The sequence below is a fragment of the Typopeltis vanoorti genome, chromosome 22 (assembly GCF_054136105.1).
Source record: "Typopeltis vanoorti isolate ZY-2024b chromosome 22, IOZ_Tvanoo_1.0, whole genome shotgun sequence".
Lineage (NCBI taxonomy): Eukaryota > Metazoa > Arthropoda > Arachnida > Uropygi > Thelyphonidae > Typopeltis > Typopeltis vanoorti.
The window spans coordinates 13,806,377-13,820,307 of record NC_143570.1 but is presented as its reverse complement, the minus strand read 5'-3'; the positions used below and the strand labels follow the sequence as shown (position 1 = coordinate 13,820,307).

Here is a 13,931-nt window from a genome sequence, read left to right as displayed (position 1 = left end):
AAAAGGGGTTTTACTGTATGTAGAACTGCTGAGCTAGTAGTGATTATAACAAACTCAAGGGAATGCTTGCAGAAGTACCAAGGCATAAGAAACTGAGAGCAGACTGTTAATAGGACATGGAAAATATGCAAGGGATTCTTGAGGAAAGCAGTATCCGACTACAACCCAAGTTCAAGAGGTTAAATAATGGGACTTAAATGGATGAGTAGAATCATTAAATAAAAGTTGTAGGAGAAAAGAAAAAAAAATGGTGGAGGGAATATAGTACAAAATATGACCTGCAAATAATCAGCAGTATAAAGCACAGCCAACAACAAGGTAACCAGCATAGTAAAATTAGATTATTAGTATTACCATCATCACACCCTCTATGGCAGTGTGATGAAAGGTCATATTTACCTATAAGAGTTGCCAACTCTTATAGGTAAATATGACCTCTCTATTGCTTCTGACTTACTGTCACCACCTCTGGGTCTGCCTCCCACTGACGAGACTCCAATAAAGGTCGAAACCGGTCTGGGTAGTGGCCCTTCCCTCAATGCATAGCATTATATATGTCCTTGCGGACATGTGCTTTACATGGTGGGAGATACTGAGACAAGGAATGATGAGAGCTTGGTTCACCTTTGCTCCTGCCAACAGTTGCACCACCTTGCTACAGTCCTGAAGATATTTGTCAGGTGCAAACTTTGTTTGCTCACACTTGGATAAAGGATTAAACTAAATTTATTACAGTCTAACCAAATGCAAAATAAACTTGCAATATTGATAATTCATTAGCTCTCTAAAAATTATTGATGTGTGACTTTCCCATATCTTAGATAGAGAGAGGCAGTCATTCAAATTGAAGTTGGGATGGTGAAGTAAAGTCTCAGCACATTCTTTGAACAAATGTTCAAATTTATACCAATTCATGACATAAGCATATTTCAGACCATAGGAAGTCGTGGTCTGTACCTATTCCATGCTCTGCCAAGCCAGATTTTTCAAATTTACTGTTGCTAATGTAAGACTGGTGTTCTTGTATTATCTTTTCCAGAGAGCATCCACTTTGTATAAAGTAAAAATGATGGCAGTCACAAGGAACTTGGCAGACAGCAGGGAAAGCTAGAGGAAACCGATTATCTTTAGAAGATGGAAACCATGCTGATAATTTGTTGATAGGAAGAAAATTAGCTATTAAATTGTATTTCTTAAGAATTCACAAGGTAAGCTTAAAGTGCCATTTCAGAACACCAAAATTAGCTTTTCTATAAATACACACTTGCAATAATATTCTTTATTATTTATATTCTCACAGAAGCTTCTTTAAAATGGATCTTTCTCTGTATGTTTCACTACGAATGAAAAAAACAATGTCTTCAAATGTCTACCACAACAGACCTTTATTTTTAATCTTTGAGCATGTACCCTAACTGCACAAGTTTAAAAAAAAAACAAAAAAAAATTACTTCTTTCAGAAAACATACTGTATCTCAATCCTTTCCTTTAGTGTTATACAGTGATCAGCATTCATTTCAGACAAATTATGGAGACTGCAACCGTGTTAGAAATAATTATTTTAATTTCCCAACGTTTTGACCTTCGTATTAAGGTCATCATCTGGAGTATATACACATATATACAGAGACAAGCTATATTACATTTCGCACAGTATGCCAAAGAGACAATGATTTGATCAACGGTTATTCTACTGGCCTGACTTCTAGGGAAAAAAAAAAAATTACATTAAATAAATTAAATTAAAATAACTTTATGACAATATCAGAGAACAATTTCATATAGATAGTTTTATTAGAGCAAAAGTGATGTCCTAATTTAACATGTAAGTTGTTATATTAGACTTAAGAATCTGGTTTACCTTAGTCATATTTATAATTAACTCTTAGGCATCAAGGTTATGCAGGTAGAATATGAGCCTTCCATATTCTTGGGATTTTTAAATCACCATTATTGTTAAAATTAGAGTAGTCGATAAGAATTTCACAATCCTCCTTACATTCACGTTCATGGCATGTTTTGGCGTGATGTAAACAGCAGCTGCCTTTCCAGCCAATTCTACGTAGCGTATTCAGGGCATGATCAGAGAGGATGGCTTAACCATAGTTATTAAGTTTAATATGCCATTTATATTCCTTTTTTTTAGATAGGAATTGTGCATCCCGTTTTCCCTATATAGGACAAATTACAGGTACAACAAATACGGTATACTCTAGGGAGGACCAGTGGAGGAAGTGGATCCTTGGATGAGTTGAGTAAGTTCTTTAATTTTGCAGGTTGTAGTTTTAATTTTGTAGCTTTAAGGTTGTATTTCTTAAAGCTACCTTTAAACCTCCTATTTTCAGAATTAACAACAATTATGAAATACTCCCCAACATAAACAAGTAATGTGCCAAATATCTGAGAGACAGATATCCTGAGACTAAACAGCATGACTTCTCCAAATTAACTTCATGGATTATCTAACTACTAGAGATTATCGTGTTAGGATATTAGTTCTTTTCAGTTACAATTTGAATTTCATCTACAACAATCTAGCTGACTGTTGTTAGTTATTTGTGCTCTGAAAATGCTAAGTAGAAACCCAGTGCATCAGTAATAAGTTCAATGAATTAATTACATTTTTTCTCCTTTTTTTTTTTTATACCATGAGGCACTGTCATGAAAAACAACAACACCTTAGTCTTTCATATGTATACAACTTTATTCTTACATTTGAGGTGAGAACAATATCTTAAAGTTGTATACATATAGAAAGGCTTAGTTGTTATTAGGAAGATTTTGAGGTAGTGCACCCAAAACCACCCTAATAATTCTCGACTGTATACAGAAGAATACAATCCACCTAATAGGTGAACCATCTCTGACTTGCAGATTCCTTCCAGTTACGGCGGTGGTCTGAAAAGATCTCATCCTCGGCCATAGATGGCAACATCAGCACGATTTTTTTTTCTAGGTTGGTACATGTCATAAGCATCCATGTGAAATTGCAAGTCATTCTATGAAGTAGTTTGTTTTATACAGCTGTCTGAAGCAAAAGTGTTGTCTGTATCCCTTGAAATAAATAAAATTGAGTATCGTGCGGTTATAAAATATTTTGTAAAAGAAGATTTAACAGCAAAGAAATTCATTCAAAGTTCATAAAAATTTACGGACACTCTTCTCCTTTGTTTTTGACAATTAAGAAATGGGCTGCCAAGTTTAAATGTGGCCGTACCAGCCTTGAAGATGATCCACGTGAAGGACGTCCAAAAAGTCTAACAACACCAGAAATCATTGACAAGTGCACGATATGGTATTGTATGACTGGCGAGTCAAAGTGCATGAAATTGCTCAGACTATAGGCATTTCAAAAGAACGTATAGAATACATTTTGCATGAAGAATTGCAAATGAAAAAGCTTTGCACAAGATGGGTGCCGCGCTTGCTCACAGCAGATTAAAAATGCACTCGCATGAAAATCTCTGAACGGTGCTTGGAGTGTTTTAACAAGAATAAAATTGATTTTGTGCATCAATTTATTACTGTGGATGAGACTTGGATTCATCATTACACACCAACATCCAAGAAACCGGTTGTTCAGTGCCAAAGAAGACAAAGTCAGTTCCATCAGCAGGAAAGGTCATGCCATTGGTGTTTTGGGATGCTAAAGGTATTTTGTTTATTAATTATCTTGAAAAGGATAAAATAATAACTGGGGAATATTATTCCGATCTCTTAACCAGACTAGACGAAAAAATTCGTGAGAAAGATCCGGTTTGCAGAAGAAAAAAATTATCTTTCATCAGGACAATACACCTGCCCACAAAGGTGTTTTGGCAATGGGAAAATTAAGGGATCTGCACTATAAACTGTTGGAACATCACCCTATTCCCCAGATTTGGCTCCCTCTGACTTCTATCTCTTCCCAAAACTAAAACTCTTCCTCACTGGTCAGCATTTTTCTTCGAATCAAGAGGTGATTGCAAATCGTACCGAGAACTATTACAGGGACAGGATAATGGCATTGGAGCATTGCTGGAATAAATGTATTAGTCTTAAGTGAGATTATGTGGAAAAATAAAAATAATTTTGAAATAACAAATTCGTTTTTTCATAGGCCGAGAACTTTTCAGACCACCCTCATACTTTCTCATAGGCACTCTGTTTCTACAATTATGCCTTTTTATAGATACTTTCAATGGTGTTACTCGCACCAACCAGGCAACTATCATTACTTCACTTTCTTCTAATCTCATGATAAGCGCAACCATTGGTCAATATCTGCACATTGGTTCAACTCCAAACATATTGAACCAATTTTTCATCTTTTGCTATCATTCCATTTCTTTCTATTCTTTGGACCATCCCCATAGTGTTTATCCCAATGAATACAACTCCCAGCTTTTCAAGAAACTTAACAGATTCCTTCCTTCCTTTTCATTCATTCCTTCTCTCTCCCTCTCCCCCCCCCCTCTTAACCATCCCCCCACACCATTGTGTTATAGGTTTTATGACCACTCTTGGGGGGGGGGGGGTCAGTATTAAAAATACTGACCTGGTTGTAGTGCCAGTTAAGTAAATATAGTTAAGTGAATAGCACCAAACCTTAGGTGACAGATGAATTTCAGCATCTGGTGTGAAACCACTACTCTGTTTCTTTACAGATCCTAAAATGAAATGCTTATTAGTGTCTAGAGCAGTTTTTGGATGATCTAATCCTTAACCTTCCCAAACTAACACAATGCATTTACAATCTTCGATTTAAAAAAAAAAAAAATAGGGCTATATACCAAATTCAGTGTTGTTTATAATCTATATGAATCACATTATAGTTGATTCCCACTACAGCAAATACCATTATAGTGTATTCACTCACTATAACAACCTACAGAAATGTTCCATAGTATCAATACTATGCTAAAATTAGGAAATTGACCATAACAAAGCTTCCATTATAGCAAACTATTGCTTAGCCCCTTTCTCACAAGCTTACTACAGGTTGTTGATGTGAAACATGATATCAAAATAATGAATATTATGACTTAGTGCTTTACTCTAGAAGATAATGTATATTCTTAAATAAATCTGTTAAAAGTTTTCGAGAGTCTCAATGCAAATAATTGCTGTAACAAATATGGTAAGAAAATCAGGCATAAAAAATAAGGAAACAGCAAACAACAAAATCTGCATTTTCAGTAGTCAACTACAGAACAAATAACTTGATATTTATTTAAGCAATTTGTAGTGAAGATAAATTAATTATAAAAATATATGACAAAAAAAGAGTTAGAATAGCTAAGAGCAGTTGAATAAGCAAAAGCAAAAGTAATTTCAGTACTAAAAACATTGTAGTAACAGTTTATATGTTAAAATCAATTTAAATACAGTAAGTAATAAATGTCCACATTACCATGATTCCGCCCACCTTTTTTTGGAATGCATTAAAAACATCAAGGTCAAATTACCTTGACTGATTTTCCAAGGCATACAATTTTTTTTTTTCAGTGAGTAACATTTGATATCACTTCTTAGCAACAAGTATGTACTTGGGAGTAAAAAACTGAATCCACAAGATGTTAATGCCATAAGTTAATGTTTACATATATATATTTAAGCCTACCAAATGACCTACTTTATGGGTATTTATGTATTAGTCAGATTTGTCTTTATTTCCAGTTACCCAAGGTAGACAGCCAGATATATCATGTAGGTAACACCAAAGTGAAAAATATATGCAAGAAAATATTATATAATCATGAATTGCACATGACAGTCAAGAGATTGCATTCAGAGTACATGCAAATGTGAAAACTGACTGTTTTGTGATGATTTCAGAGATTTTTGAATAATTTTTATTGTAAAAAGCAAATTTTAGTGATGCACTATAATATTTTGAGTTAGTAAACTGTTTACCAAGTTACTATATACCCACACAAAAGTGATCCCAACGAACCTATTACAAACAAAAGTTAAATCTGTTAATCTAAAAAAAAAGTTTATAGAATTCAATAAAAAAACTTTGCATCACTGAGAAGGCTGTGTGGATGTTTTGCATACTGATTTAATGTTTTTTTCCACTTCATTTTTCATTATTAAATTTTGCAATTTTTTCTCACAGCATAATTTACAGTAGTGTTTATTTGTATATACATATTTTCTTGAAAAAAAAAAAAAAAAAGGGCACTCATTTTATTTTTTGCACATTCTTTATTAAAACATAATAATCACCTCTGTATCATAACTGGAAGACCAACAGAACATAGCTCCCTTCAATTGGAAAAGACCTGCATTCAATTCTCTTCATGACAAGAGGAAACTTTGTATAGGCTTTTTCAACTGAAGGTGAGTTAACCAATCTCACATGGGGATAGAGTTTTTCTCCTGGAAATTTGGGTTTTTTTCCACGTACAAGCAATTCGCCATAAGAACACATACATTTACAGACAAAAAAACACTATTGTTAGTGGTAGTGAGTGTGCTGGAGAATTAAGTAATTGGTGAGATGTGCATAGGAAGGTAGAGTGAAGCGTCTTCCCACAATGAGTCCTTGGACTCTTTGGAGGTATCACATAATGTTTATATAATTCATACATTAATTTATATATATATATATATATATTAGTTTATATAATAATTATTATGTGGAGTAGTACCAAGTATATGCAGTGACAAATTCATATTTTATCTTTTACACTATATTCTTTTTTACAAAATGTTTCAGATTTAATTGCTTCCAATACCAGTTTAGCAGTTTTATATTCACTCTGCAACAGGCAGGATAACTGAGAGGAGACCTCCATATAGCCTTTAAAGGAATGCGGAGAACCGACCAGGGCTTCTGACCTAATGTCCAATCCTCATCTCCTCGTGGTACACCCTGTTGGGTATCTACCTGGATACTGAACGAATGAGGATGGGCTGGCAATTTGGGATTTAGCCGACCAAATTGTATTCTTATTGGCTTAAACCAATATAAAAAATGATGGTACAACATCACAAAATTTCATGCCGGCTGGGGCACGCCAGGTTAAACAAGGCCCCCGTTGGTTTCGCCAGGGAACCAGGGTGAACAGCAAAAAGTCAGCTACTGGAACAAATCTGAAAGCACACCCCAACTCAATATCACCGAGTTCAAGATCGGTACTATCAACATAAGAAGCCTGAATGGCAAAGAAATGGAGCTAGCTGAAGAATTAGATAAGTACCAGATCGACATAATAGTGGTGACTGAAACAAAAAAAAAAAAGACAAAAACCGGTGAGATCTTTCTGAGAAATCAATACAAAATGTTATATTCAGGAAATGACAATCAAGGAAAAGAAGGAGTAGCCATAGTATTCAACACAAAATACGAGGCTAATCTTCTTGAATGGCAGGCAGTCTCAAGTAGAGTGATGTGGGTAAATAGAATGGGGAATTGGACAATGAGACTTATTTGTGCCTATGGTCCCACAGAAGGTTCTACTAAGGTAGAAGTGGAGGAATTTTTTTGATGCTTTAGAACAAGCAACTGACACAATGAAAAAGGAAAAGTTGGTCCTTGTTGGGGATCTAAATAGCAGAGTAGGAAATGATTGTCAGAAAATTGTCACAAAAATATTTTGAGAAAATTTGGAGAAAAGAGCAAAGCTAATAATAATGGCAAATACCTGTTGGATTTCTGCTCAGAACATGGACTGGTTATTACTAACACCATGTTCCAACATAAAAATGTGCAGAAATTCCATGGAGAGAAGAGGCAAGGAATAAGAAAAGTCATTGACTATGTCATTGTTGATAGTGATGTTTTCTCCCTGGTGCAGGACACCAGAGTGTACAGATGATTTGAAATTGGAAGCGATCACTATTTAGTCTTGAGCAGGATAAAATTGAATTTTATATTGAAAAGAATAACATGTAAGAAAGTTTTAAAGCGAATAAAAGTTGAGCAGCAGTTAAGTGAACTGTAGACTAAAATATACAAAGATTATTGAAGAAAAAATGAAAGAGTTTGAGAACAGGAACCAAACCTTGGAGATTCAGTGGCAAGCCTTGAAGAAAACCCTGATTGATTCAGCCAGAGAGGCATGTGGTGAGGTTGTCTGCAAGGATAGAAAAGTCAGAACTCCATGGTGGACACAGAAGTTAAAGAGACAGTGAAAAAACAGAAGAAAGTATCAAAAGTCCTGGAAAATAAGTCAGCTTTTACTCTTAGAGAATACAGAGACAAATGTACGAAAGCAAAACAATGTGTAAAACTAGCTAAACAAAAGTCATGGGAGGCCTTTGGCAAGAACATAGAAAATAAATATCAAGAAGTTGGTAAGATATTCTGGAGGTTGTTGAAGAAGCTTAGAAATGGAGGAAAGAGTGCTGTAAAAGGACTTAGAGATGATAAAGGTGACATGAAAACAGGAGAAAAAGATATCCTTGAAGTATGAAATAATTACTTCGAAAAATTGCTAAATGAAACAAGCAGTGATAGCACAGTGGTAAAAAAACACTCAGCAGGTATACAGTCAAGAATACATATCCATACTTGAAGTAGAAAAAGCCATCAAAGGCTTGAAATGTGGAAAGCAGCAGGAGTAGATGATATTTGACCGGAAATACTCAAGTATGTGGTATAAAAGTCTTACAGTGGCTGCAATGCATAGTTCAGAAAGCCTGGACAGAGGGACGAAATCCCGATGATTGGAGTAGAGCTCTAATAGTACCCATATATAAAAAGGGAAATAAAACTCAAACTCAATGTGAGAATTACAGAGGTATTTCCCTACTGAGTGTTCCTGGCAAGATCTATGCAAGTACAGATCTTGACTGAATCAAGTATAGTACTTGAGAAACGGTTGAGAAGAACTGTGAAAGAAAAGCTTGGTGAAGAACAAGCTGGATTCAGGCCAAAGAGAGGCTGTCAGGATCAGATCTTCACTTTACGACAAATAGTTGAGAAAGCATGGGAATATAACAAAGATCTGTATTTAAGTTTTGTCTATCTAGAAAAGGCATATGACAAGGTGCTAAGAGAGAAGCTATTCAAAACGCTACAGTTATATGGTGTCAATGGATTTTTTTTTTTTTATCAAGCAATACTTAGTCTTTATTTGAGTTGTAAGTCAGCAGTTAGAATTGAAAGAAGTACAGGAAGATGGGTTAATGTTAAGTCTGACAAGGATGTACATTTCCCCCTCTGTTATTCTTTATCTATATGGATCACATTTTGAAGGAAAGTGGTATTAAACATGATATCAGAATTGGAGATGTTAATGTCAACCCTTTGCTTTATGCAGATGATGTTATACTTCTAAATAAATCCGCTACAAGTTTGCAAGATTCCCTGACTAAATTGAATAACTGCTGTAATAGATATGATATGAAGGTCAGCATTAAAAAGACAGAGACAATGAAAATAGGTAGAATTGTTGTAAATGTCAACTGTGTTGTGAACGGGGAACCTGTGGAACAAGTAAAACATTTCAGCTACTTAGCACGATTTTTACTGAAGATGGTAAATTAAATATAGAAATAGACAACAGAATCAACAAAGCTGATATGGTAGGAAGTCAATTGAATAAATTCATATGGAATAAGAGAGAAATTAGTCGGAACACTAAATTACCTGTATACAAGACAGCGTTCAAACCAGTTTTAACTTATGGATCTGAAAGCTGAGTCAGAAGTAAAACACTTGACCAAAGACTAAAGACAGGAGATATGAGAGTCCTGAAAAAGATTAGAGGCATGAACAGATGGCATCAATGGCAATATTATATTAAAAAAGGAGGATGTTAAGAAAGAACTTGACATTGTCAGAATCCAGGGATGTATTAGTAGAGCTAGTCTCAGGTGATATGGTCACTTAAACAGAATGGGCAAGGAAAGATTAGCAAAACACGTGTTCTCTGCCAGGTTGGCAGGAAAATGACACAGAGGAAGACCAAGATATAGGTGGATTGATACGGTACAAAGTGCCTTAGATGATATAAATATAAGATATGATAATGTTGGAGTCTTGACAAGTAACAGACTGATTTGGAGGAAAATTGTAGATAGGAAGTTCGTAATGATGTAAATTTTTCATGTAGTACTATCATATCCTGTACACCCTTTGAGGGTACATGTCAGGAATTTGATGATGTATTGGATATTTAGAAAAAAATCTTGTTTCACCCAAATGCATGTGCAGTGCCCTGGTTGGGATCCACTACTTTAGAGTAATATCAGAGTAATCAATATTTTGAATTATTATTTACACAAAGTACAGTACTTTTACATCACACCAACATGAAATGGAATGATGCATTAATCACCATTTGGAAGATCATGACCTTGAACTGCAACAACTAATTAAAAATCAGATTATCAAAAAAAAAATTTTTTTGATATATCTGTTTAGTTAAATAAATTTTAATATTGTGGTATCATATTACTTCTGGCATGCAGCATTCTCTGGAACAAGTTATTCCCTTATATGTTTTAAGCTGTTTTCAATACTTACATTGATGGCAAATGAATTATTCATCCCAAAATATTTGTTCTTTCATTTAATAGATATTTAATAGATAGCAATAAACTAATTTTATATTGTGAAAATGTGTCAAATTAAATGTCAGTCATAAGTATCATTAAAGCAAATTTATTACTCAAACTGAATTTCAGTAATAATAATTCCATGCAAAATTTCATCAAAATCCATTACTTCCTCTTTGGAAGTGTCAAGTAACTTCAGATATGATGGTCACTCTAGACAGAGCAAGCCTCACATCACTACCTGCTTCATTTATAAATAAAGAATATCTAATAATTTAAGCTATTATATCATGAATTCATTTCATATCTCCCAAAATTGTTAAGAAACATGAAATAGAATATGACATGGAAGCAGCTGCACTAATGTTATCACAGTGTGTGCAAACAAAGATCTGATAAATAGGAAATCATGATACCATGGTATCATGATTTCCTATTTACCTTTATATGAATACATAAGATGAAATTCATTAGGTATGTGTCATATAGATATATTTTATTACCTCTTCCCTTGGAGTAGATATTTTAGTATCATATGACCAATGCTCCTGCTGATTATCTTGATCTCTATTAAGAAAAAAATTTAAGATATTACTCTATATCTGTTAAGGAAATTTGTAAGGACAGCACCACCGCATAATAGAGTAATATCTTGGTTAAGTAAGTAGATATATTCCAATTAACATTTGTCATCAAATTATCAAAGCTAAGAATTAATAAAAGAATCAATTTCGTTAGATGGAGTAACATAGTGCTATTTTAACACACACACACACACACACACACACACACACACACATGAAATGAAGGTTCTAGAATTTTTAAAGGAACGTGCATACCAGATATATTCTTATAATGGATGACACGCATATATATTTATTAAATTCCAATATATTTCATTCTATGTTACAAGAACATTGTCATGGTGAAAAGATCAATTAATAATATTCAAAACATGAATCACAAGATAATAGTCACACAGCATATGTTTACTTACTCGTGTCTCAGTCACAGCTAAGTTAACAAGCAAATGCACTATCAGAGTTCAAAGAGAAACAATAGATGGGTTTTTTGATTCAAAAACAATGGTATATAAGTTATTCATTATTTCAACAAACAAAAAAAAAAAAAAAAAAAAAAAAAATTATGAACAGTTAGAGGCAATTACTTCCCACAACTTCAAGACTGGTATGCAATCGAAGTAGGTAAGATTCAGATGGTGTTATAAAGTTTCACAAGTTCCAAAAAAACAGAAGATTAAAAATCTATTGGAATGAAGAATCTTAAAGAATCTTATGGCGTGTTTCTACTTTCTTTTTAAAAATCAGCTATTTCAAAGAGAAATAGTTGGTAAATACCAGATTCGTACCCAGAATATTGTTATTATGATACAATATATCATATCATACAATACAATAAGACATTGAGTGAGAGACAAAGGAAATTCAAAATAATACATTTATTTACAAATAATATTAGTGTAGATTTTTCTGTATTACCTTAAATGGTGTGTGTAAAATGTTTATGTTTCACAAGCACTATATACAATTCTTCATTTCAAATAAAATATCTCCTAAAAGAATAAAGGTCCACACATTTAACACAGTTAAAGAACATAAGCATTTAAGTTTTCTTCTCTTCAAAATCACAGGATTTTGTCAGAATACACAAACTTTAAGCTCATAACACAGTTTCTTGAGCTCTCAATAATGGTCATAAAATATAAATTTCTTAACTCATACTTTTTTCTCCTCTAAAACAAAAAAGTAATTTTTGTACAATCTTTCTTTAAAAAAAAAAAGTATTTCTTTCTTATCTTCTTTGCAATATCAGTTCCTTTCCTACTTCTTAGTAGGAAAGGAACTGATAGAATATGAAGATAATTTTAAAGTCAACAGTTTCCTTGTGGAAGCTTCATCATTATCCTTAAATACAAAAAGTTCAGTTCTTATGAGTTTACAGCACTTAGCCGGAATATGCAGAAGCATATTCCGGCTAACAAAGGACAGCTCCTTTGTTTCGGAAGAATCTATATAATCACTTTTCATCTGTCACAACCTTACTTCATATAAAGGAAATTCATTTGTTTTTAAGATAACTGTTTTTATTATCCTTAATTAATTAAAGATAAATATGTATATTATTTCTGGGAAAACTCCCATGTTACTCTTCTTAATAAACTATTATAATTACGGCTATTTTGCCTGCTTCAGTTTAGGAGTGCCCCTGTTTAAATGTCATTGGCTATTTACTCACAGATTCTTAGGGCATGGTAGATGTAAATTTACCAAAAAGTATATGTAGCATAAGGAAGAGAAATTTGCACATACCTTTTTCTGGGTGTTGTGGCTTTTCTTCTTTATGCGATGTCCGAAAACTACTGAGTGTGTGTGTGGGGGGTAGGCAATTTGGGAGAATTAAATTAGAAAAACCCAGGTTTTTTTCCCAGTAATATATATATAAACATATATATTATATTACTATATTATATAGGGTAGGGGAAAGGTGAAAGCGTTGATTTTTTATATAGGGACGGGGAAGGGGAAAATGGGTTGACGGGGTGCGGTCCGTTTCGACTATTCTCGGTCGTCATCTGAACACACTGGGAAAGTGGATGCTATGTCAGGTCGGGTAGGTGCTTCTGTTTTTGAAGTGTTTGTGTTATTGCCTATTGGTCGGGGTTGTGACCTCAATTTTATGTTGTGAAGCTTCCACACCTCGGAGATTATGTAGGGCCTGTGTACATTGATAGAGTTCGCGTCACATTTTATGGCTATTGTTTCCGATATTCTTAGCATTGTTTCATTGTCTTGTCTGTCTACTATGATGGCCTTGTCGATCTGCGGGGTATGTTTTTGTTCAAGGGCGTGAACAGCTATTTCCGTTTTTCCTGTGCTTTGTATTCGATTTTTCTTTTTGATGTTACGTTTTTTAGCGTTTAAATGTTCTGGAATAGGGATGTTACAATCGCAGTAGTATTCTTGTAGTCTTGCCCATAAAGACCTGATGGTGGAACCTGTGTAGGTGATATCACAGTCTTTTTGGCAGGGAAATTTATAGACTACATTGTGATGTTCAAATATTTCTTTCTGTATGTGGGGTTTGGTGGATTTTAGATTTTCCAGTTTTTGGTTTGTGGTGAATACCAATTTGTAGTCAGTATGTTTGAAGATGTATTTATAAGCTTTGTATGTGTTTTGGGTGTATGGTAGTTTGATAATTTTTTGTGTTGGGAAGTTCTTTTGGTACTTGGGTTGTTTTGGCGGTTTTTTGCCGTCTTGTTTGCGTAGTTAATCAGTTGTGTAGGATAGTTGCGATTTATGAAGATCTGTGTTTTTTTTTATTTCTGCATTTAGATTATTTTGATTGGTTAAAAATTTGTAGGCATTTATGAATTTTGATAAGATGACAGATTTTTTAACAGAATATGGATGGTATGA

At 33.9% G+C, this 13,931-nt stretch overlaps 1 protein-coding gene across 4 annotated transcripts in view; it reads right to left on the bottom strand.

Moving 5' to 3' along the window:
- Positions 1–13,931, bottom strand: part of asl (chromosome segregation ATPase asterless) — a 385,090-nt gene that overhangs the window by 314,343 nt on the left and 56,816 nt on the right. For all 4 annotated transcript variants that reach the window (XM_090412113.1, XM_090412114.1, XM_090412117.1 and 1 more), the window contains one exon: positions 10,995–11,058. In XM_090412113.1, the coding sequence (XP_090268239.1) occupies positions 10,995–11,058 (64 nt within the window). The remainder of the gene's footprint in view (positions 1–10,994; positions 11,059–13,931) is intronic.